Source organism: Anomaloglossus baeobatrachus, chromosome 9 (assembly GCF_048569485.1).
Source record: "Anomaloglossus baeobatrachus isolate aAnoBae1 chromosome 9, aAnoBae1.hap1, whole genome shotgun sequence".
Classification (NCBI taxonomy): domain Eukaryota; kingdom Metazoa; phylum Chordata; class Amphibia; order Anura; family Aromobatidae; genus Anomaloglossus; species Anomaloglossus baeobatrachus.
Genome location: NC_134361.1, coordinates 193318313 through 193343349, shown reverse-complemented (window position 1 = coordinate 193343349; position 25037 = coordinate 193318313). Strand labels below are relative to the sequence as shown.

At 46.1% G+C, this 25037-nt stretch overlaps 1 protein-coding gene across 3 annotated transcripts in view; it reads right to left on the bottom strand.

Annotated features, from left to right (window-relative positions):
* Positions 1 to 25037, bottom strand: part of MVB12B (multivesicular body subunit 12B) — a 154765-nt gene that overhangs the window by 11126 nt on the left and 118602 nt on the right. For 2 of the 3 annotated variants that reach the window (XM_075324162.1, XM_075324164.1), the window contains 2 exons: positions 25020 to 25037; positions 12410 to 12490 (listed from right to left, as the gene is read on the bottom strand). The exon at positions 25020 to 25037 is cut by the window's right edge and continues 38 nt beyond it. In XM_075324162.1, coding sequence (XP_075180277.1) covers positions 12410 to 12490; positions 25020 to 25037 — 99 coding nt within the window. The remainder of the gene's footprint in view (positions 1 to 12409; positions 12491 to 25019) is intronic. The other variant, XM_075324163.1, reaches the window with a different exon arrangement.

Here is a 25037-nt window from a genome sequence, read left to right as displayed (position 1 = left end):
CTATAAAAAAAAGCAAAAAGGTTAAAAAAGGTATAAAAAAAAGCTTTTTTTTTTTACACTTTTTTTATCCATTAAACTATAAAAAGGTTAAAAAAGGTATAAAGAAAAATCTATAAAAAGGTATTAAAAAAAAGCTATAAAAAAAGCTAAAAAAGATTAAAAAAAGGGTATAAAAAAAAGCTATATCTTTTTTACACAACGATCTAATTTTTTTATCCATTAAATTATAAAAAGGCTAAAAAAAAAAAAAGTATGAAAAAGTTATAAAAATGTATTAAAAGAAAAATATAAAAATGCATAAAAAAGTAAATTAAAAAAGCTAAGGTATAGAAAAGCTATATTTTTTTTACACAAGGATCTGATTTTTTTATCCATTAAACTATAAAAAAGGTATAAAGAAAAAGCTATAAAAATGTATTAAAGCTATTAAAAAAAAAAAGTAAAAAAAAAAGTATAAAAAAAGCTATACAAAAATACTTTACATAATGGTCTAATTTTTTTATCAATTAAACTATAAAAAGGTTAAAAAAAGGTATAAAGAAAAAGCTATAAAAATGTATAAAAAAAGTACATAAAAAAAGCTAAAAAAAAATGGTTAAGAAAAAGGTACAAAAAAAATGCTAAACTGTATGGTAAACTGAAAAGGTGTCATTCAAAGCTACAACCCATCTCGCGAAAAAAGAAAAGCTTTATATAAGTCTACAAAAAAGGTAAAGAGAGAAGAGAAATACTAAAGCACAAGAGTAATTGCCTTTTCAGGTCAATGAAGAGGCCACAAAGTGGCTTCAGCACTGGATGGAGCCATTCCTAAGAAAAAACAGTGAAAAGGACAAGTCTCAATGGGTAAGGAGTCCCTGAGGTCGGGCCCAGACCAGTAGGACATTGATGGCCCATTTAGTCGTCATGGTGGATCGAGCCGTTCCCGCTGTTATATGTTCTGTCCGCAACAGTTTCAAACTCCGTTATCAAGGGGACACTGGGCTAATGTCAATCAGCCGCTCTCCAGGAATAGCACACTTCTGGTCCAGATATTTTTCTAGGCAGGTTAAAAAAAGATGAAATAAGTGACCTCATTGGCTAGGCTAACACCCAAGTGCTAGAGACCCGGCAGCGTTGTCTTGGGGGCTCCAGAAGTAAAGCTCTTCTTTCTCTTTGTAACTTTAAAAGGAGTATTCTTAAAGGGGTTATCCACAACTTCTACACGGATTGATGACCTATCAATGTCTGACCAGCCAGGATCAGACAACCTCACCGGTCAGCTGGTGCTGGCGGCAGCAGCTGGAAATGCTCAGTTCCGTAGCTGCACCGTCAACTGATAGCGGTCGGGTACTGCACATCTGCCTCCTATTGAATTGAATGAGAGTCAATGCGCAGTACCCAGTCACAGCCACGATCAGTGGACGGAGCAGCTCCAGAACTAAGCAGCTGATCGGCGGGGGTGGGGGGGCGGGGTTGTGCCGGGTGTCGGAACCCAGCCAATCAGACATTGATGACCAATCCTAAGGATAGGACAACCTCTTTAAAGAGGGCCGGCCACTTGGATTTTCCTATACAAACTAAAGCCAGTGCTATACTGGCACTATCATGCTGATTCTATACATACCTTTAGTTGTGAGATTGGATGTATACTTTCTGAAATACAGGCAAGTAAAGTTTGTGAAATGCACTGTTATTTGATTGATAGCAGCTACAGAATATCTAATAGGTGGGTAGGGTTATGCTAGTTATTCCCGCCCCTGTCTCCCTGCCTGTCCTTGCCTGTATTTCAGAAACTATACATCCGATCTCACAAGTAAAGGTATGTATAGAATCAGCATGATAGCGCCAGTATAGCACTGGCTTTAGTTTATATAGGAAAATCCTGGTGGTTGGTCCTCTTTAAGTTTGGAAGTTATACTATACCTATAGAAGGGGGAATAACATACCAATTGCTAGGACCCTCACTGATCCCCTGAACCTGAGCTCTGCTTGGCATTGGTACTGCCGCTATTTTTAAAGGGACTGCCAGAGATTGCCGCGTGCGCACTCCCACTTTAAGCCCCAGTTCTTGGGAACAGGGAGGGGGTGGGGGAAATACCAGCGGTCAGACAACCAGCGATCGGGAAGTTTGGATAGCTTTTAAACTTCAGAATACACTTTAACTCATATTTAATTTTTAAGTTTTGGATTGATGGCCAAATTACAAATCGCTTTGAAGGATAGAGCTGTAAAGTCCTAGCCAAATATGAAAAATCTTAAGTTACCTCTGCCACCACTAGAGGGCGCTAACAGTTTACATGATTCACTCCATAGAAAGCCAATATGAATGCTTTATTTCTATAGTTTACACCATGCTAACATATCTTACAGAACATTTAGGACACAATCAGTACATTCCAATGGACAAACTCAACTGTGAGCCCTGTACAAAAAAAAATAAAAAAAACTCCAACAGATATTATGCCATTATCATAGGATTATGCTGGCCCAACCTTTGATGCCATGAAGGAAAGGACTAGGGGGCCATTGGCCAAAGGTTTGTCCAGCCTTAGAAATACTATTCCACCCCCCCCAGTGTCTCTGTTGTCTGTGGTTTATGACTTGGATCACATTCACACCTACTTATTTTGCAGCTACCTCCGCCCTTTTATGAGACTGACAGCTCTGTCCTTACACAGGAGGAAAAAAATAAGTATGGGGGATGGTACACTTAACTTTTTGGCTATGCCGAGGGTGCACTAAGTGGGGGGGTGAACATTTTCTTTGTGCCGTCTCTGTTTAGATGGAAACCGCCTTCTGATCCAACACTGACAGTTTGGGGCTTTTGGATAAATTCCCCTTTTCTTGCCTCTATTAGATCACACAACAAATACCCAAAATATTGTACCACTGTCTAACTAATTACACATTATTGAGGATCTTTATTATAGTCACAGACAAAGAATTTAAGAGTATGAAAACCATAAATCAGCCCCATGGGATCAACTCACCCAACTTGTGATTCATCTCACATGGCTTCTTCCCGAGGCATCAGCCTAACATCATAGTCCTTACAGTACATACCAAAAGTTTGGACACACCTTCTTATTCAAAGTGTTTTCTTTATTCTCATGACTCTGAAAATTGTAGATTCACGTTGAAGGCATCAAAACTATGAATTAACACATGTGGAATGAAATACTTAAAGTGTGAAACAATTGAAAATATGTCTTATATTCTAGGTTCTTCAAAGTAGCCACCTTTTGCTTTGATTACTGCTTTGCACACTCTTGGCATTCTCTTGATGAGCTTCAAGAGGTAGTCACCGGAAATGGTCTTCACTTCACAGGTGTGCCCTGTCAGGTTTAATAAGTGGGATTTCTTGCCTTATAAATGGGGTTGGGACCATCAGTTGTGTTGTGCAGAAGTCTGGTGGATACACAGCTGATAGTCCTACTGAATGGACTGTTAGAATTTGTATTATGGCAAGAAAAAAGCAGCTAAGTAAAGAAAAACGAGTGGCCATCATTACTTTAAGAAATGAAGGTCAGTCACTCCGAAAAATTGGGAAAACTTTGAAAGTGTCCCCAAGTGCAGTGGCAAAAACCATCAAACGCTACAAATAAACTGGCTCACATGAGGACCGCCCCAGGAAAGGAAGACCAAGAGTCACCTCTGCTGCGGAGGATAAGTTTATCCAAGTCACCAGCCTCAGAAATCACAGGTGAACAGCAGCTCAGATTAGAGATCAGGTCAATGCCACACAGAGTTCTAGCAGCAGACACATCTCTAGAACAACTGTTAAGAGGAGACTTTGTGCAGCAGGCCTTCATGGTAAAATAGTTGCTAGGAAACCACTGCTAAGGACAGGCAACAAGCAGAAGAGACTTGTGTGGGCTAAAGAACACAAGGAATGGACATTAGATGGGTGGAAATCTGTGCTTTGGTCTGATGACTCCAAATTTGAGATCTTTGGATCCAATTTTGATCCAACGACCGTGTCTTTGTGCGACGCAGAAAAGGTGAACGTATGGACTCTACATGCCTGGTTCCCACCGTGAAGCATGGAGGAGGAGGTGTGATGGTGTGGGGGTGCTTTGCTGGTGACACTGTTGGTGATTTATTCAAAATTGAAGGCATACTGAACCAACATGGCTACCACAGCATCTTGCAGCGGCGTGCTATTCCATCCGGTTTGCGTTTAGTTGGACCATCATTTATTTTTCAACAGGACAATGACCCCAAACACACCTCCAGGCTGTGTAAGGGCTATTTGACTAAGAAAACTAAGAAGGAGAGTGATGGGGTGCTACGCCAGATGACCTGGCCTCCACAGTCACCAGACCTGAACCCAATCGAGATGGTTTGGGGTGAGCTGGACCGCAGAGTGAAGGCAAAAGGGCCAACAAGTGCTAAGCATCTCTGGAAACTCCTTCAAGACTGTTGGAAGACCATTTCCGGTGACTACCTCTTGAAGCTCATCAAGAGAATGCGAAGAGTGTGCAAAGCAGTAATCAAAGCAAAAGGTGGCTACTTTGAAGAACCTAGAATATAAGACATATTTTCAGTTGTTTCACACTTTTTTGTTAAGTATTTCATTCCACATGTGTTAATTATTCATAGTTTTGATGCCTTTAATGTGAATCTTCAATTTTCAGTCATGAAAATAAAGAAAACTCTTTGAATGAGAAGGTGTGTTAGATAGATACTATATATATGTTTGTTATATTACCTTAAAAGGGAATTTGTCACCAGGTTTTTGTCTTCTAATCTGAGAGGAGCAGCATGATGTACGGGCACAGACACAGATTCCTGCAGTGTGTCACTTCTTGGGCTGCTTTCTATAATTTAGATAAAATCCCTGTTTTATCAGTGGGAGATCATCGCTAGAGGACTAGTAACTCAGCTGCCATGTAAATTTAAGAGCTCTGTATAACTCCACCCACACCACTGAATGGCACAGTGTACACAGAAAGCTGCCAATCAGTGGTGTGGGTGGGGTTATACAGAGCGCAGCCTGCAAAGAGATCTGAAGCAATTAAAACAGGGATTTTATCAAAACTGCAGCAACCAGTAACATGAGTGACAGCTGATCTCTGCTACTTGATAGTGTTGCTCTCATAAGGGGGAACAAAAGACTGGTGACACATTCACATTTAGATTTATTTTAAGAAGCTTCTATGGCTCTTGGGATAGAGCGCTATATATGGGAATCACCTCTGGGTATGTCATATGGTAAAATTTGAAACTCGTTTTTTGGTCACTACTGCTCCCCTTTAGTGGGAGTGGTTTAACTAAGCTCTCACCGCGAGACGGACGCCAGCAAAGTGACTGTGGCAGAAGACAGACTCAGGAACAGACACAAATGCAGGCAGGTACAGGTGGGATGACCAGGGCAGACAGGCAGCTTTGGAACGGATTGGAGGGCAGGCACTGGAAATGGACACAGGGATAACAGGACAGGAGCTCAGGACCTGACAATTAGCTAGGTAGAAGACTGGAACACTGACTGATCTACTTAGAGGCGTTGTGCAGTGTGTGCCAAATTTAATATACTTCTGAGTTATGGGTTTGGACCCTATCTGAGCACCAAAGACAAATTTATCCCAGGAGTGCTGTTTTTCTGAGTCTTTGACTGTCCTTGCAGGTGTGGTCATTAGTGGGATTTGAACCCACGACCATTTAAATTCTATGTCTGGGAATTTAATAAAAACCTCTAAAAAAGTATTCATACAGCCTAGACGGTGTTGTGCTATTTGGTCTGATAGCGGCAAGAAAAAAGAAAGTTATATAAACTGTCGATTGTAGATCAGAAAGTAGTTTTTGTTTAATGCCCGATGTGAAAGAAGAGGTCAGGTCTTGTTTAGATCTAGTTCTAAAAAGAGCAACAAGTGTGTATATTGACATAGATGTAGGAAACATTAAAAGAGGTTTTACACTACTGTTATCCCCTTCCTTTTGTCCTAACTCTTCCTAACTAACGCTTTCCTAAAATACTTCTGTTATCCGCTATGCTTCTGCGAGCTTATCTCTAAGAAGCTCAAAAATACCTTTATCATTGTTGAATCTGTGATCCTTCCATCTGCAGACTGGAATTGGACCAACTGAGCAGGACATGTCACTGGGAAGGGGTCTGAGAGAAGCGTCAAGTGTGATCTGGGCATGCATGTCAAAACTGCTGTCACTCAGAGGCAGCCCCACTCCCACCAGTGATGTGCCCTGCTCAGTTGGTCTCATTCTCCTCTGTAGCCAGAAGGATCAAAGCTACAACAATAATAAAAGGTATTTGAAAGCCTCCTAGAGATAAACTTACAGGAGCAGAGTAGATAGCAGAAGTATATTAGGAAAGAGTTAGGAGGAGTTAGGACAAATGAAAGGAAGGAGATAACATTAGTAGTGGAAAATCTCTTTAATATATCCTACACCTTTCTTTTGTCCTAACTCTTCTTAACTAACACTTTATATACGTAATCTACGTAATATAGGTCTGCTATCTACTCTGCTCCTGTAAGCTTATCTCAACACCTTTATTATTGTTGTAGCTGTGATCCTCCTGTCTGCAGACCGGAAATGGACCAACTGACCAAGGCACATCACTGGGGGAAGGGGGCTGAGAGGAGCATGAAGTTTGATCTGGGCATGAATGCCCAGACTGCTGTAACTCACAGAGAGGCAGCCCCACCCCCACTTTTGATGTGGCTTGCGCAGTTGGTCTGGTTCTCCACTGTAGCCAGAAGGATCAAAGCTACAACAATAAAAAGGTATTTGAAAGCCTCTTAGAGATAAACTTTCAGCAGCAGAGTAGATAGCAGAAGTATATTATGAAAGAGTTAGGAGGAGTTAGGACAAACAAAATGGGATAATATTAGTAGTGGAAAACCTCTTTAAAGTAGTAAGTGCCAAAAGTGGCCAGTTTTAGCTATTTGTTCCTGCTGCTCCCCTGAGCAGTCCTCTTTTTTTTGTTTGTTTAAAGGGAACCAGTCACCATTTTTTTGTTTATAAAACGCTACCCATCACCTTTAAGATCATGTGAATGGAATGGGGCTCCTGCAACCCCTTTATAACTTTAGATATGTCCCTGTATACCATCATGTAAATTGCACAGTCTGGTCCAATGGATGTCTCCAGATTGTGATCAGTGCCATCCCGGTCTCTTCAAATGCAGTCTCTTGTAATTTTATGAAAGTCATCCACACGGTGCCTGAAGTCTCATGCCTGCACAGTGGAATAGGAGACCTTCGCAGGCGCACCTCACTGTTCCCTATTGAAAAGCTAAAAAAAAAAGTCAGTGGAGCCTCTTTTAGGAGTCTTGACATAGAAACTAGCCAGATATCCCTCCGAGAAGGACCTAGCCAAAGAGTGGCTCTTTTTAGGAGACCACCATAACCACCATATTAAGTGGCCCTCTTAGTCAATATCCAACTCTTTGACAAGTTTTTAAGATATGACAAGGGAAATACCAAGGCCAGGTATCCATCCACAGACAGCTGTTTCGGGGTATTGCCCCTCATCAGTGTGGAGTAACAGAGGCTCCACTGACTTTTTTGATCTGCATATTTCCCAGGGGGCAATGCACCTAGGATTTCACTGTGTTGAGCGCCTTCGTTGGCTGCCGGCAGTGTTTTCTCTGGCTAGTCTCCCGAGATCAGTGATTGTTTTGTCCTATTGAAAAGCTAGTAATTCCACTGCGCTGGCATGAGACTTTGGGCACTGTGTGGATGACGTAGACATCATCACCTTACATGCCACTACAAGAGGTGGCTCTTGAAGAGACCGGAGCGACATTGATCGCAATCTTGAGATGCTGATCAGATTAGATGGCGCAATTTACATGCAGTGCGGAACAAGTGTAAAACTCTATTTCTGAGGTTTGCTGATATAAAAGGGGTTAAAGGAATGATCTTAAAGGGGATGGGCAGGGTTTAGAAGCAAAAACTGGTGAAAGGTTCTCTTTATATCTGCCATACAGTTCTAGAGTTACGGGATTTTAATTTAGTGCTAATTTGTATTGTCTTATACAAGGACAGGCTCCTCGTGGGCGGGTCTTTAGGCTACTTTGCACTAAATCTATTATTCACCATATCTATAGAACTGTATGCCGGATTTAAACAAAAACATAAAAGGGAAAAGGGAATACTCCGGGGAGGAAAAGGGATAAAATGTAAGCCAAACGCCCACTTGTTATCTGGTGATTGGTTCTATCTTAGAAAGGACCCAAGTCGTTTTAGGAACAGAAGGGGTTACTGCAGTCAAGTGTGAGACTGTTTGTCAAACACAAACCTCCTGGAGCTGAATTGCAAAGAGGCGACTGGATCCCAACACAACACATAAAGATGTCGAGTACTCGCTAATTAGCTCTTAAAAAGACACAAATTAGATATGCGTGGCTAACAGCAATTATAATCAAGACGAATCTCCAGCCATTTGGGAATGGAAGAAAGAAACAAAGGAGTAAGAAGCAAGGAGGGAGAATGGGGAGGGGAAAAAAAAAAAAAAAAAAGACGTGATGCAGGAAATATGGGACAAATGCTTTTTGCTACTGCATGTTTAACATGTAGTTTATCTAGGGTAAGTCTGCAAGCAACGGATTTATTGTTACTCTTATAGAAATATTTGCATTTTTTTATCTTATTGTTGGATGTTATCTCTTATTATCTTGCATCTCCCCTGAGTAAATAGACATCAATAATGTGAATTTTCAAAATTTTTAGATATTTCTGTTCAACTATTTAAAAGCTTATGATGTGTGAGCAAAATACACTCCTCCTATGCCTTTTGAACTCCAAATAAATAAGATTTGTTTTGCGAGCACTCGGGAAATCAATACAGCACACACATGCTTAGTATGGTCTACTCAAAGAATTCTCCTTTAGTAGTACCCTAGCTGTAGTACCCGGCGTTGCCCGGGATAGTAACTGTCTCTCTGTCTCTCTCCCAGTCTCTGCCTCTTCCCCCTGTCTGCCTCTCCCCCTCCCCCCTGTCTGCCTCTCCCCCCCCCTGTCTGCCTCTCTCCCCCCCCTGTCTGCCTCTCTCCCCCCCCCCTGTCTGCCTCTCCCCCCCTGTCTGCCTCTCCCCACCCCCCTGTCTACCTCTCCCCACCCCCCCTGTCTACCTCTCCCCACCCCCCCCTGTCTGCCTCTCCCCACCCCCCCCTGTCTGCCTCTCCCCCTCCCCCCTGTCTGCCTCTCCCCTCCCCCCTGTCTGCCTCTCCCCTCCCCCCTGTCTGCCTCTCCCCCCCCACTGTCTGCCTCTCCCACCCCCTGTCTGCCTCCCCCCCCGTCTGCCTGTCCCCCCCGTCTGCCTGTCCCCCCCGTCTGCCTCTCCCCCCCCCCAGTCTGCCTCTCCCCCCCCCCAGTCTGCCTCTCCCCCCTGTGTCTGTCTCTCCGCTGACATCATATTACCTCACACATAAGCTTCTTATACTATGAATGTCCTTTGTTATTAATAGCAACCAACCACAGCTGCTATTAATAACTTGCAGCTCCCAGCTCCATTCAGGTTAATGGAGGCATTTTTTTTGGAGAGTAACTGTAAAGCGCAAGGTAAAATTTTCCTGTCAAAAAATAGTCTACGACGTTCCCTGAGTCACATGAGGTGTCTGTGCAAAATCTTGCGATTATAAATGCGACAGTGCGGATTCCTTTAGCGGACACACACACACACACACACACACACACATACACATACCCACACACACATAGCTTTATATATTAGATGTGACCAGTTTATATAGGGTCACAGATAAAGGAAAAGTCTCCTCTGAACTATGCACCACTAAGAGCAGTAGGGGCGAGAACAGAAATGTGAAACTTTGCCACCCATCAGTTTTAGCAGGACCCTATGACATCATTAGTTATAAGACAAGATGGACACAATGAGAACAAAATGGATTCTGTTCTCTTACACCTGCTTGTGCAGCTGAAAGTTCAGAGCCCAGTGAGAGTTTTATGTTAAGCTGATCTTGCTCTTCTGCTCTGTTTTAACATGTATCTTCTCTCACAGAGGTCAGACTATAGCTACAAACCACATGGCATTAACTGGTTGGTGGTTTTCCATCCTCCAACATTCCTGCTTGTGCAGCTGAAAAGTTCAGAGAGCAGTGAGTTCTCAGTAAAGCTGCTCTCTCTCCTGCTTTACCCTCTAAATGTTTGACCTTGTAAGTGAGAGGAGATGTGAAAACATTTAGAGACTAAAGAGATGTCTAATGACACCAGGGACAAAGTTGTAGAGCTACACAAGGCTGGGATGGGTTATATGTCAATAGGCAAGCAGCTTGGTGAGAAGGCAACAACTGTTCGCACAATTATTAGAAAATGGAAAAAAAAACACAAGATGACTGTCAATCTTACTCGGTCTTGGGATCCATGCAAGATCTCCTCTCGTGGGGTAAGGAGGATTCTAAGAGAGGTCAGGAATTTCAGAGAAAACTGGCACTAGGTTCTGAACTTTCAGTTAAACAAGCAAGAATATCGGAAAACATAAAACCGCCAAACAGTAAGTGCTACGCAGTTTGAAGCTATAGTTTGACCTTGTAAGTAAGAGAAGAGACATATTAAAATATTTAGAGGAGAGCGCAGAAGAGCGAGAGCAGCTTTACAGAGAAGGATCACTGGGCTCTTAACTTTCAGCTGCACAAGCAGGAATATTGGAGGACAGAGAACTGCCAACCAGTTAGTTCTACATGGTGTGAATTAGTTTGACCTTGTAAGTGAGAGAAGAGACCTGTTAAGACTATAGCATCAAACCATTTAGCATTAACTGGTGTCGGTTTTCCCATCCTCCAATATTCCGGCTTGTGCAGCTGAAAAGTTCAGAGCCCAATGAGTTTTCTGTAAAGCTGCTCTCACTCTCTTACGCTCTCCTCTCTAAATGTTTGACCCTATAAATAAATGACAGAAAAGATATGTTTAACCCTAGAACACGCAACCATAGAAATCTACCATAGAAAACAAATAACCTAGCAGGCCTGCGAGGCCCCAGGTATGCGTTCTAGGGTTAAACATTTAGAGGGGAGAGCACAAGAGCAGCTTTATCGAAAATGTTCACTGGGCTCTGAACTTTCAGGTGTACAAGCAGTAACATAGGAGGACAGAAAACGGACAACCAGTAAATGCTACATGGTTTGACCTTGTAATTAAGTGAGAGAAGAGACATGTTAAGACTATCACTTGGAGCCATGTAGCACTAACTGGTTGACGGTTTTCAGTCCTCCAATATGCCTGCTTGTGCAGCTGAAAGTTCAGAGTCCAGTCAGTTTTCTGTAAAGCTGATCGCTCTCTTCTGCTTTCCCCTCTAAATGTTTGACCTTGTGAGTGAGATAAGAGACATTTTAAAATATTTAGGAGGAAAGCACAAGAGCAGCTTCCTTACTGGGCTCTTAACTTTCAGCTGCACAAGCAGTAATATTGTAACATGGAAAACCGCAAACCAGTTAGTGCTACATGGTTTCAAGCTATAGCCTAACCTTGTAAGTGAGAGAAGAGACATGTTAAAACTATAGCATCAAACCCTGTAGCACTAACTAGTTGGTGATTTTAATTTCTCCAATATGCCTGCTTGTGCAGCTGACAGTTCAGAGCCCAGCGAGTTTTCTGTGAAGTCGCTCTCGCTCTTCTGCTTTCCCCTAAAAATATTTTAAGATGTCTTTTCACTCACAAAGTCAGACTATAGCTTCAAACCATGTAGCACTAACTACTACTATTCTGATATTCCTGCTTCAGAGTACAGAGCCCAGTGGCAGTTCTCTCTCAAATTCCTGACCTCTTTCAGAATAATCCTTACCCCACGAGGTTAGATCTTTCATGAATGCCCAGACTGAGTAAGATTGATATCGATCTTGTGTTTCCTCTATTTTTTAATAATTGTGCCAACAGTTGTTGCCTTCTCACCAAGCTGCTTGCCTACTGACATGTAGCCAATCCTAGCCTTGTGCAGATCTACAATTTTGTCCATGGTGTCCTTTGACAGCTCCTTGGTCTTGGCCATGGTGGAGAGGTTGGAGTGTGACTGATCGAGTGTGTGGACAGGTGTTGTTTATACAGTAACGAGTTCAAACAGGGGCAATCAATACGATAAAAATTACAGACCTCTCCATTCTTTGTATATGGGAACAAAAATTGCAAAACTCGGCAGTGTATTAAATACTTATTTTCCCAAATATATTAGATATGTTTTTTAACTTTCTACATGTATGTGTGTATGCAATGTCAAATTCCCCTTGTCTTAGTTTAAAAGGCTTAGAAAAGGGTTTTTTTTGGGATATGCGGGAGGGGGGGGGGGGGGGTGGACGAAAGTGGACTTATACAAAAGGTGATTAACTGCAGTAATGCAATTAAAGGTGGTGGCTTTGGCTTTCATTGGGGAAACCTGGTGACAGTTTCCCTTTAAGAACCATGCACTTAATATAAAGCCAGCAACAAACATTACTCAAAGCCACTCGTTTTCTTCTTACCTCCTTTTCGATTTCTGCCAGAGACTTGATTGTAATCCCCAAAAGATCAACCTGCTGCATCTGAAACAAAGAAACCTCTTTCTGATTAACCAGAATTTAAGAGGTTAAATTAAAAAAAAATAAAAAAATAAAAATTGGAATTTTTATATTTCATAAAAAAGTGCATTACATAATTTTTTTTACAATCAGTACAATAGCATCTTCTAATAAGGAGTTGTGACCAGCGACAATGTCTAGCAATTCCACTAATGGCCACATGAGGGCAGAAAAAGCAAAGGAATGGAGATGGTGAGAAAACCTTTTGCTTGCTCAATAATATGCAGTGAAATAAACACGGAAACCAACCTCACAAATATATTTTACCTTTATTACTATGTTCATTTTTTTTTTTTATTTAATACATTAATAATTATTATATATATATATTATTATTATATATACTTTATAATATATACACTTTATAATATATACATATATTTTATAATTGTATATATATATATATATATATATATATATATATATATATATATATATATATATATATATATATATATATAAAAAATGTAATTTGCTTCAGTTGTAAATGAAAATTTGCAAAAGCACACACACATGTATTTATTATTTTCAGTATGTTTTATTCATATATATTTTACAACATATACACATGCTAATATATATTATATATATAATATATATTAGCATGTGTATATGTTATAAAATATATATGAATATAACAGACAATATATATATACATACACACATATACATACATGTATGTATGTATGCATGCATGTATGATATATAGATATATATATATATATATATATATATATATATATATATATATATATACATACATATATATTATATAATATATATAATATATATGTACACACACGTATACACATATACACACCCACACAAGGGACACCCTTCAAGAAGAGTGGAATGCCATGGCTCCGTAGACAATAACTCCACTGGTGACCAGCAGGAGGCGTCGTTTTCAGCTGTAATTGAGATATTAACCTAAAACGGAACAGGTTTTATTCTGATGTCATGTCAGCTAGTGAGAAAAACCTGCAGATGTGTCCTCTTAGTGTATGTAAACTTCTGGTTTCCACGAAATATATATTCATTCATTTAATATATTCAGTATATCATAAGTTAACACCCGTCATATTTTTGTATATATTTGATTATATCTTTTCATGGGACTACACTGAAGAGCTAACACTTTCATACAGTGTCCGTGTGCAGCTTGTATAACAGTGTAAATTTGGTGTCCTCTAAATAACTCAACACACATCCATTAATGTCTAAACCACTGGCAACAAAAGTGAGTGCACCCCAAAGTGAAAATGGACAAATTGTGTCCAAAGTGTCAATATTTTGTGTAGCCACCATTATTTTCAAGCACTGCCTTAACTCTCTTTGGTATGGCGTTCACTAGAGCTTCACGGGAACCCCTGGATCCTCTTCCATCCTCTATGACAACATCATGGAGCTGGTGGATCTTCGAGATCTTGCGCTCCTCCACCTTCTGTTTGAGGAGGCTGCACAGATGCTCAATGGGGTTTAGGTCTTTAGACGCTTGGCCAGTCCAGCCCTTTTACTCTCAGTTTCTTTAGTAATGCAGTTGTGGTCTTGGAGGGGTTTGGGGTCATTATCATGTTGGAATATGAAGGAATGTTGGAATGCTTTGCTCAGTAGGTCACAGTATATGTTGGCATTCATGGTTCCCTCAATGAACTGTAGCTCCTCACACCCGGCAGCACTCATGCAGCCCTAAACCAAACACTCCCACCACCATGCCTGACTGTAGGCAGGGAACACTTGTCTTTGTCCTCCTCACCTGCCACACATGTTTGACACCATCTGAACCAAATAAGTTTCTTTGTCTCATCAGACACAGTATGTGGTTCCAGAAATCCATGTCCTTAATTTGCTTGTCTTTGCAAAATGTTTGCAGGCTTTCTTGTCCATCCTCTCTAGAAGATGCTTCCTTCTGGGACAGCCATGCAGACTAATGTAACACAGCGTGTGGTGTATGACACTGACAGGCCAACCACCCCCACCCCTGTAGCCTCTGCAGCAATGCTGGCGGCCAGTGGCGTAACTAGAGTTTGATGGGCCCTGGTGCAAACTTTGGACCGGGGCCCCCCTCCATGTACACAACACTTAGGGTACGGGATAATGATGCTGACACTTGGCTTTTACCCACAGCACCCAGGTTTCCCATGATCTAAAATCCCTCTATCAGCACCCTGCTTTCCCATGCTCTGTCATACATCTTTCCCTCAGCACCCAGCTTTCCCATATCAGAGCATGGGAAAGCTGGGTGCTGAGAGATGTATAGCAGAGCATGGGGAAGCTGGTGCTGAGAGATGTATAGCAGAGCATGGGAAAGCTGGGTGCTGAGAGATGTATAGCAGATCATGGGAAAGCTGGGTGCTGAGAGATGTATAGCAGAGCATGGGGAAGCTGGTGCTGAGAGATGTATAGCAGAGCATGGGAAAGCTGGGTGCTGAGATGTATAGCAGAGCATGGGAAAGCTGGGTGCTGAGAGATGTATAGCAGAGCATTGGACAACTGGGTGCTGAGAGATGTATAGCAGAGCATGGGACAGCTGGGTGCTGAGAGATGTATAGCAGAGCATGGGAAAGCTGGGTGCTGAGATATGTATAGCAGAGCATTGGACAACTGGGTGCTGAGAGATGTATAGCAGAGCATGGGAAAGCTGGGTGCTGAGAGATGTATAGCAGAGCATGGGACAGCTGGGTGCTGAGAGATGTATAGCAGAGCATGGGAAAGCTGGGTGCTGAGAGATGTATAGGAGAGCATGGGAAAGCTGGGTGCTGAGAGATGTATAGCAGAGCATGGGAAAGCTGGGTGCTGAGAGATGTATAGCAGAGCATGGGAAAGCTGGGTGCTGAGAGATGTATAGGAGAGCATGGGAAAGCTGGGTGCTGAGAGATGTATAGCAGAGCATGGGAAAGCTGGGTGCTGAGAGATGTATAGGAGAGCATGGGAAAGCTGGGTGCTGAGAGATGTATAGCAGAGCATGGGAAAGAGCCCTTTTCCCCCAGCACAAAACATTCCCATCCCATACTTGTATCTTTTTCCTCCCTCATATATAGTTCTCCAAATACTATAATGGCCCCCACATAGCCTTCCATATAGTATAAAGGGTCCCACATAACCCTTTATATATTAGAATGCACCCCCATAGTCCTCCATGTATTATAATGCATTTCCCATAGTTCTCCATATTTTATACTGCACCAGTCCCCCATGCTTTATAATGCACCCCCACAGACCATGTGTAAGGTAGCCTCCATAGTCCTCCATATATTATAATGTAGCCCCCATAGTCCTATATGTATTATAATGCAGCCCCATAGACCTCCATGTATAATGCGCTGCTATAGTCTATGTATAAGGTGTCCTTCATGTTTATTATGCAGTCCCATAGACCTCCATGTATCATGCAGCCACACCCCCAGGCCTCCATGTATTATGCAGCCAGTCCCACCAGGGCCTCCATGTGTCATGCAGCCAGCCCCACCAGGTGTCATGCAGCCAGCCCCACCAGGGCCTCCATGTGTCATGCAGCCAGCCCCCCCAGGGCCTCTATGCGTCATGCAGACAGCCCCCCCAGGGCCGCGTCATGCAGCCAGCCCCCCCCCAGGGCCTCCATGTGTCATGCAGCCAGCCCCCCCAGGGCCTCCATGTGTCATGCAGCCAGCTTCCCCAGGACCTCCATGTGTCATGCAGCCGGCCCCCCCAGGGCCTCCATGTGTCATGCAGTCAGCCCCCCCAGGGCCTCCATGTGTCATGCAGTCAGCCCCCCCAGGGCCTCCATGTGTCATGCAGCCATCCCCCCCAGGGCCTCCATGTGTCATGCAGCCAGCCCCCCCAGGGCCTCCATGTGTCATGCAGCCAGCCCCCCCCAGGGCCTCCATGTGTCATGCAGCCAGCCCCCCCAGGGCCTCCCTGTGTCATGCAGCCAGCCCCCCCCCAGGGCCTCCATGTGTCATGCAGCCAGCCCCCCCAGGGCCTCCATGTGTCATGCAGCCAGCCCCCCCAGGGCCTCCATGTGTCATGCAGCCATCCCCCCCAGGGCCTCCATGTGTCATGCAGCCAGCCCCCCCAGGGCCTCCCTGTGTCATGCAGCCAGCCCCCAGGGCCTCCATGTGTCATGCAGCCAGCCCCCAGGGCCTCCCTGTGTCATGCAGCCAGCCCCCAGGGCCTCCATGTATCATGCAGCCAGCCCCCAGGGCCTCCATGTGTCATGCAGCCAGCCCCCAGGGCCTCCATGTGTCATGCAGCCAGCCCCCAGGGTTTCTATGTGTAATGCAGCCTGCCAGCCAGCCCCACCAGGGCCTCCATGTATCATGCAGGCAGCTTCCCCGGGCCTATATGTGTCATGCCGTCAGCAAAATAAAAAAACAAGTACCTCTCAGCTCCTTCTGACCCCTGCGACTGCGGTAGTTATGCCCCTGCCCCCATATGTCACACACCCTGCTCCCTATACAGCCTGCACCCCCATATCACACACACACCCTGACCCACATATCTCACCCTGCCCATACCCCAACTTACCCCTCTCAAACACTCTGCACCCTTCACATGCTTCTGTCACAGTCTGCAGCCCTCATGTCCCCCTCACCCTGCAGCCCCTCCCCTCATGTCCCCTCTTTTCTCATTACCACTCATGTGTTCGAAGTATCTTCTGCTGCTTTCTCCCCGGCCTCCTGTGTCTCCTCCCACACAGTCACATGGGCGTGACATCATCGCAGGTCCTGGTAGGGATGGTTTCCGTCTGCCGTGCAGGAGCACATCTCCTCTGCAGCAGGTCAGGAACGCCTGGTGGCCTCTCCAGGTCAGGGGCCCCTCTGCCCCCCTGCAGACACTGGGCCCCCCTGACTCACAGGCCGGCCCCCTAACGGTCGCGCAGTCGGCCACTACATAGTGGCACTACACATAGGGGCCCGGCAGCCGGCTCTGCAGAGCGGCTGCCGGGCCCCTAGAACCCTGCGGGCCCGGTCGCAGTGGCGACCTCTGCGACCGCGATCGTTACGCCCCTGCTGGCGGCGCTCATACATCTATTCTGAAAAGATGACCTCTGTATATGACTTTGAGCACGTGCACTGTTCTGAGTGGATCCTAATACATACATATTATATATATATATATGTGTGTGTGTGTGCGCGCATATTATATATATTATATTTTTTTAGTTTTTCTTTTAATGTTTCAATGACTTGTCATGTGGTCTGGAGCATCAATTACAGCTGACAACGACGCCTCCTGCTGGTCGCCAGTGGAGTTATTGTCTGCGGAGGCATGGCATTCCACTATTCTTGAAGGGTGTACCTCAGGTCATTGAGGTTCTGGGGTACAGAGTTACGGCCTCCACATGGTGACTCAGCTGATCCTATAGGTTTTCTATGGGATTCAGGTCTGGAGAAAGTGCAGCCGCTCCATTTGAGGTCCTCCAGTCTCCAGCAGCCGTTCCATAATGATGCGACCTCGATGAGCTGGAGCATTATCCTCCATGAAGATGGAATTAGACCAGTGTTGTTCATGCAGAAGCACAATGACTGGATTAATGATGATATTCCACTAGTAGGGGCTGTCACTGTACAGTCACACAGTGTAGGGCCGTTCTGTACTGACTAGACACACCAGCCCACACTAACAACACCACCACCACCAAAAGCTCATCTGGTGACAGCAGTGGCTGATGCATAGCGCTCTCCTTGACATCTCCAACATTGTTGGCAGCCATCATTTCTGTTCAGCGTGAATCAACTTTCATCAGTGACCAGCAATGAGGGCACTGGTCCCTCGTCCAGTGTAAATTACACCCATGCCTGGTGGTGCGATCAGGTACCTTGCAGGTCGTCAAGCATGCTAACCACAGTTTTGAATGGTCTGACTTGACACTTGGGTGCCTCTCACATTCTCACATCCATTATTGTGTCTGGAGTTGTCTAGTCTTCATCATCCGGATCCACAGGGCATTGTTCACAATGAAGCAGTCTTCAGTGTGGGATGTGGCCAAAGGACATCACTTCTCTGCCTTTCTGTGCCTCTCCCAGTCTCTCTGTCTCTCTGTACAACCTGCTGGTGACACTCTAAGCTCAGTGGCCACTTCTATCTCAGAACATCCTGCTTGAAGCCTCACAATGGCGCGGTACTGCTGATCAATTGTTAGGTGTCGTCTTGGTCTCATGATGAGGAGGACTGTAAATACCAGTTCTAATGAAACCTCCAAATTTATTGGGTGATTCATGGATCAAACACCTGTTGGGAATATTGCCATTAAGCTCCTTGTTAGAGAACAAGTCCTGAAACATTGAACAGTTGGACGTGAGCATCCAAAAGAATAGAGAAGGTCACAGTGAGGTCACATGAAAAGGTCAGAGGGCATTTAGGATCATTTTGAAATTTCACCCGAAAGCCAAATATTTTTAAACACAGAGGCTGCATGTCCGGACCACCCTGAGGGAACGGTGATACATATCCCATATTAATGGACTTGCCATTTTATATTAAGCAGCTAATAACTTATATTCCCATCAAACTGTTCTACGTAAAATATCTCTGGACGGTTAATCAACTTTTCCGATATCTGGTTGTCCATAGACGGGGACTATTGATTTGGACAATAGAACTTTATGAACTGAATTATTTATACAGATTGCTAATAGATAATCCGACAGGAAGGATTAATAGGAATTTTAGATCCAATTTAATGGAGAAAAGTTTGATCAGTTCTAATGATATAATTACTTTACAATTTTCTCTGTACAATAGCTCAGTAAAAGGGGCCGAGATTAGAAAACGGGGGCTACCTGCTTTCCAGAAAACGTCACTCTTGATAATGGTCAAGGTCTGGCATTGCAGGTAAAGGGTCATTTCCATCTCTGACATTTAGGTTTTGCCATAAACATCTAATGGTGGGATCTGCATCTATTTTGAAAACGGGCTGGTAGGTGACATCCCTTGTGCTGCGCTCCAATCTTCAAAATATCGATGCCATAAATGTCGGAGACGGCAATAGCACTTAAAGGATTGTCATCCTCTGGGGACTTTTTTTTTTTTTACTTAAATGCATGTATTTGGGGCTAATTTCTTTGAAAATTTAGCACCATTTGACTATTACAGGCTTTTGGGTTTTTTTTTTACTACACATTTAACTTTGAGGTGATCTGTGGTTATAAATTAACTGAGAGGAACTCAGAAATAAATAAAATAATAAAATTAATCTGAAACTTTCATTGGACCATCAGAGTCAGCTCACTGATGGATTCTCAGTTAACCCATTCAGTGGCCATTAAATTCCAAAAAAGATATAGACCCCAAAATACATGCTCTTAAGAAAATAAATTCTCCCCCCAAAAAGGTGGACCGCTAATGGAATAGAGCTGCAAAATTAGGCAGAGTCTGTCAAGAAGAACGGTGCTTTTTCTGGGAAGTAATATGACATTTTTTGTAAATCTTAGGCTGCCCGATTTAATAGGAAATATTTATTAGTATAGCACCATCATTTATTCTTTGGCACTTTACATGTGGAAAAGGGGTATAAATAATAAAAAAAGAACAATACAAGGCACAGACTGGTACAGGAGGCGAGAGGGCCCTGCCCCCCGAGGGTTCACAGCCTACAGGAGGCGAGAGGGCCCTGCCCCCCGAGGGTTCACAGCCTACAGGAGGCGAGAGGGCCCTGCCCCCCGAGGGTTCACAGCCTACAGGAGGCGAGAGGGCCCTGCCCCCCGAGGGCTCACAGCCTACAGGAGGAGAGAGGGCCCTGCCCCCGAGGGCTCACAGCCTACAGGAGGCGAGAGGGCCCTGCCCCCCGAGGGTTCACAGCCTACAGGAGGCGAGAGGGCCCTGCCCCCGAGGGTTCACAGCCTACAAGGGATGGGTGAGGATACAGTAGGTGAGGGTGTATATTATATATATCTCTATCTATCTATCTATCTATATAATTGCCTTATTCTGTCTGTCTGTCATGCTCCAAAATTGTGTCCTTACGGTGACACAAAGCGGATTGGCCGCTGGGCTCGCCATGGCCCTGCCCCCCCACACGGATTGGCCTCTCGCCCTGGCTCTCTGCAGGCCCCGCCCCCCTCACGCAATGCACGCTCGCTCTGGCCCAACTGACACGGAGCTCCGACTCCCAGGCGAGTACACACACACATCAGATCACACTCACTCTCACACACACCTCACACATCACATCCACACACTCACAACATCCTGGGATATCGCAGACATAACCTTGCGATGCTGGGATCTTGACGGAGCCCGTGAACGCTGGTAACCATTATACACAACGGGTAACTAAGGTCCCTTGGTTACCCGATGTGTATCATAGTTGCCAGCGTACACCGGCTCCCGGTACACATGTGCAGGGAGCCGGCATTATACTCCTCTCCCCCCAGGACTACTCCTCCTATTACAGTCCTCCTATTATACTCCTCTCTGAGTATAATAGGAGAACTATTATAGCATGGGGGATGGAGCACGATGGGGGATGGAGCACGATGGGGGGTGCGCAGCATGGGGGATGTAGCACGATGGGGAGTGCGCAGCATGGGGGATGGAGCACGATGGGGGATGGAGCACGATGGGGGGTGCGCAGCATGGGGGATGTAGCACGATGGGGAGTGCGCAGCATGGGGGATGTAGCACGATGGGGGGGTGCGCAGCATGGGGGATGTAGCACGATGGGGGATGGAGCACGATGGGGGGTGCGCAGCATGGGGGATGTAGCACGATGGGGGATGGAGCACGATGGGGGGTGCGCAGCATGGGGGATGTAGCACAATGGGGAGTGCGCAGCATGGGGGATGTAGCACGATGGGGAGTGCGCAGCATGGGGGATGTAGCACGATGGGGAGTGCGCTGCATGGGGGATGTAGCACGATGGGGAGTGCGCAGCATGGCGGATGGAGCACGATGGCCGGTGCGCAGCATGGGGGCTGTAGCACGATGGGGAGTGCGCAGCATGGGGGATGTAGCACGATGGGGGATGTAGCACGATGGGGGATGTAGCACGATGGGGGGTGCGCAGCATGGGGGATGTAGCACGATGGGGGATGTAGCACGATGGGGGATGTAGCACGATGGGGGGTGCGCAGCATGGGGGATGTAGCACGATGGGGAGTGCGCAGCATGGGGGATGTAGCACGATGGGGAGTGCGCAGCATGGGGGATGTAGCACGATGGGGAGTGCGCAGCATGGGGGATGGAGCACGATGGGGGATGTAGCACGATGGGGGATGTAGCACGATGGGGGGTGCGCAGCATGGGGGATATAGCACGATGGGGAGTTCGCAGCTTGGGGGATGTAGCACGATGGGGGGTGCGCAGCATGGGGGGATGTAGCACGATGGGGAGTGCGCAGCATGGGGGGATGTAGCACGATGGGGAGTGCGCAGCATGGGGGATGTAGCACGATGGGGGGTGCGCAGCATTGCGGATGGAGCACGATGGGGGGTGCGCAGCATGGGGGATGGAGCACGATGGGGAGTGCGCAGCATGGGGGATGGAGCACGATGGGGGATGTAGCACGATGGGGGGTGCGCAGCATGGGGGATGTAGCACGATGGGGAGTTCGCAGCATGGGGGATGTAGCACGATGGGGGGTGCGCAGCATGGGGGATGTAGCACGATGGGGGGTGCGCAGCATGGGGGATGTAGCACGATGGGGAGTGCGTAGCATGGGGGATGTAGCACGATGGGGGGGTGCGCAGCATGGCGGATGGAGCACGATGGGGGTGCGCAGCATGGGGGATGGAGCACGATGGGGAGTGCGCAGCATGGGGGATGGAGCACGATGGGGAGTGCGCAGCATGGAGGATGGAGCACGATGGGGAGTGCGCAGCATGGAGGATGGAGCACGATGGGGAGTGCGCAGCATGGGGGATGGAGCACGATGGGGGGGTGCGCAGCATGGGGGATGGAGCACGATGGGGAATGCGCAGCATAGGGGATGGGGCATGATGGGGGGTGCGCAGCATGGGGGATGGAGCACGATGGGGGGTGCGCAGCATGGGGGATGTAGCACGATGGGGGGTGCGCAGCATGGGGGATGGAGCACGATGGGGGGTGCGCAGCATGGGGGATGGAGCACGATGGGGGGTGCGCAGCATGGGGGATGGAGCACGATGGGGGGTGCGCAGCATGGGGGATGTAGCACGATGGGGGGTGCGCAGCATGGGGGATGTAGCACGATGGGGGATGTAGCACGATGGGGGATGTAGCACGATGGGGGGTGCGCAGCATGGGGGATGTAGCACGATGGGGGATGTAGCACGATGGGGGATGTAGCACGATGGGGGGTGCGCAGCATGGGGGATGTAGCACGATGGGGAGTGCGCAGCATGGGGGATGTAGCACGATGGGGAGTGCGCAGCATGGGGGATGTAGCACGATGGGGAGTGCGCAGCATGGGGGATGGAGCACGATGGGGATGTAGCACGATGGGGGATGTAGCACGATGGGGGATGCGCAGCATGGGGGATGTAGCACGATGGGGAGTTCGCAGCTTGGGGGATGTAGCACGATGGGGGGGTGCGCAGCATGGGGGATGTAGCACGATGGGGAGTGCGCAGCATGGCGGATGTAGCACGATGGGGGATGTAGCACGATGGGGGATGTAGCACGATGGGGGGTGCGCAGCATGGGGGATGTAGCACGATGGGGAGTGCGCAGCATGGGGGATGTAGCACGATGGGGGGTGCGCAGCATGGCGGATGGAGCACGATGGGGGGTGCGCAGCATGGCGGATGGAGCACGATGGGGAGTGCGCAGCATGGCGGATGGAGCACGATGGGGAGTGCGCAGCATGGAGGATGGAGCACGATGGGGAGTGCGCAGCATGGGGGATGGAGCACGATGGGGGGTGCGCAGCATGGGGGATGGAGCACGATGGGGAGTGCGCAGCATGGAGGATGGAGCACGATGGGGGGTGCGCAGCATGGGGGATGGAGCACGATGGGAGGTGCACACCTCCCCCCAACACACACACACACACACACAGGGAAACACAAACACCGCCATACACAGACACCCACACACACAGACAACGCTGCAGACACACAACATCCAACACACAAACACCGCGGCATACATAAATATACGCACATACCGCACAACACACACATTGCACAAAACATACCTCCCCCCAAACACACCACACCCACACAAACCGCGCAAAACACACACACAACGCGACAGACACACAGCGCTCCACAAACAACGCAACACACATACAACACCGCTCTCACCCCCCGCCACACCCAGACAACACCCAGAACATGTACAGCGCCCTACACAAACACTTGGTAACTACACACAACATCTATCTATCTATCTATCTATATCAAAAATCATACATGAACTACACAATACGTACATTCTAGAATACCCGATGCGTAGAATCGGGCCACCTTCTAGTATATATATATATACATATATATATATATATACATATATATATACATACACATATATATATATATATACACATATATACATACATATATACACATATATACATATATACATATATATATATATATATATATATATATATATATATATATATATATATATATATATATATATATATATATATATATATATATATATATATATATATATATATATATATATACAACACACACACACACACACACACACACACACACACACACACACACACACACACACACATACACGGTATTATTATAGTGCCATTCATTCCATGGTGCTTTACATGTGGAAAGGGGTATATATAATAAAATCAAGTACAATACAAGGCACAGACTGGTAAAGGAGGGGAGAGGACCCTGCACTCAAGGAATGACCGTCGACAAATATGTAGAAATAAGTAGAAATTACCGTGTTGTTCGGAATATAAGATGCATCTTTCCTCCCAAAAGTTTGGGAGGAAAATGAGGGATCCATCTCATAAGCTGAATGTAGCTCACGAAGGGGTGAAGAATGGTCACAAGAGGCAGGGGTGATGCTGTGGGCTGTACTTCGGGCGGTGCTGGTGCTCTCTTCAGGCAGTGATAGTGGTGTGCTCATTGTGGGCGGTGAGGTAGGGGCAATCTCAAAAGTGTTGGTTGTGCAGGTTTCAAATAATGACGCCTGGGGTCCACGTGTGCGCAGAAGGAACTTTCGGCTCAAGATCTCATCTGCGCATGCGCCGCCCCTGGTCCATTGACCTCCCAGCAGCGGACTTAAGGAAAATGGTGCCCGGTGGTGGCGCGTGCGCAGATTAGATTTCGTCTCGTCATTGAGCCGACAGCTCAATTTGCCCACGTGCCATTCCTTTGAAGCCTGCACTGCCTACAGTTTATGGATGTTCCTGATTCACAGCATCCACAGCGAGCATCCGGGACACCCGCTGCACTGCCGCAGGATTGCGCTACTACAACAGCGCCCCACCACCGAATTATAAGCAGGACCCTATATTTTTTTAATTTTTTTTTTCCCCTCTAAATTTGGGGTGCGTCTTATAAAATGAAAAATACGGTACTTGCAATAAAACAGATATGTCAGATTATAACGTGGACTGTGCACTCACCGCCTCGGACGCACAGGC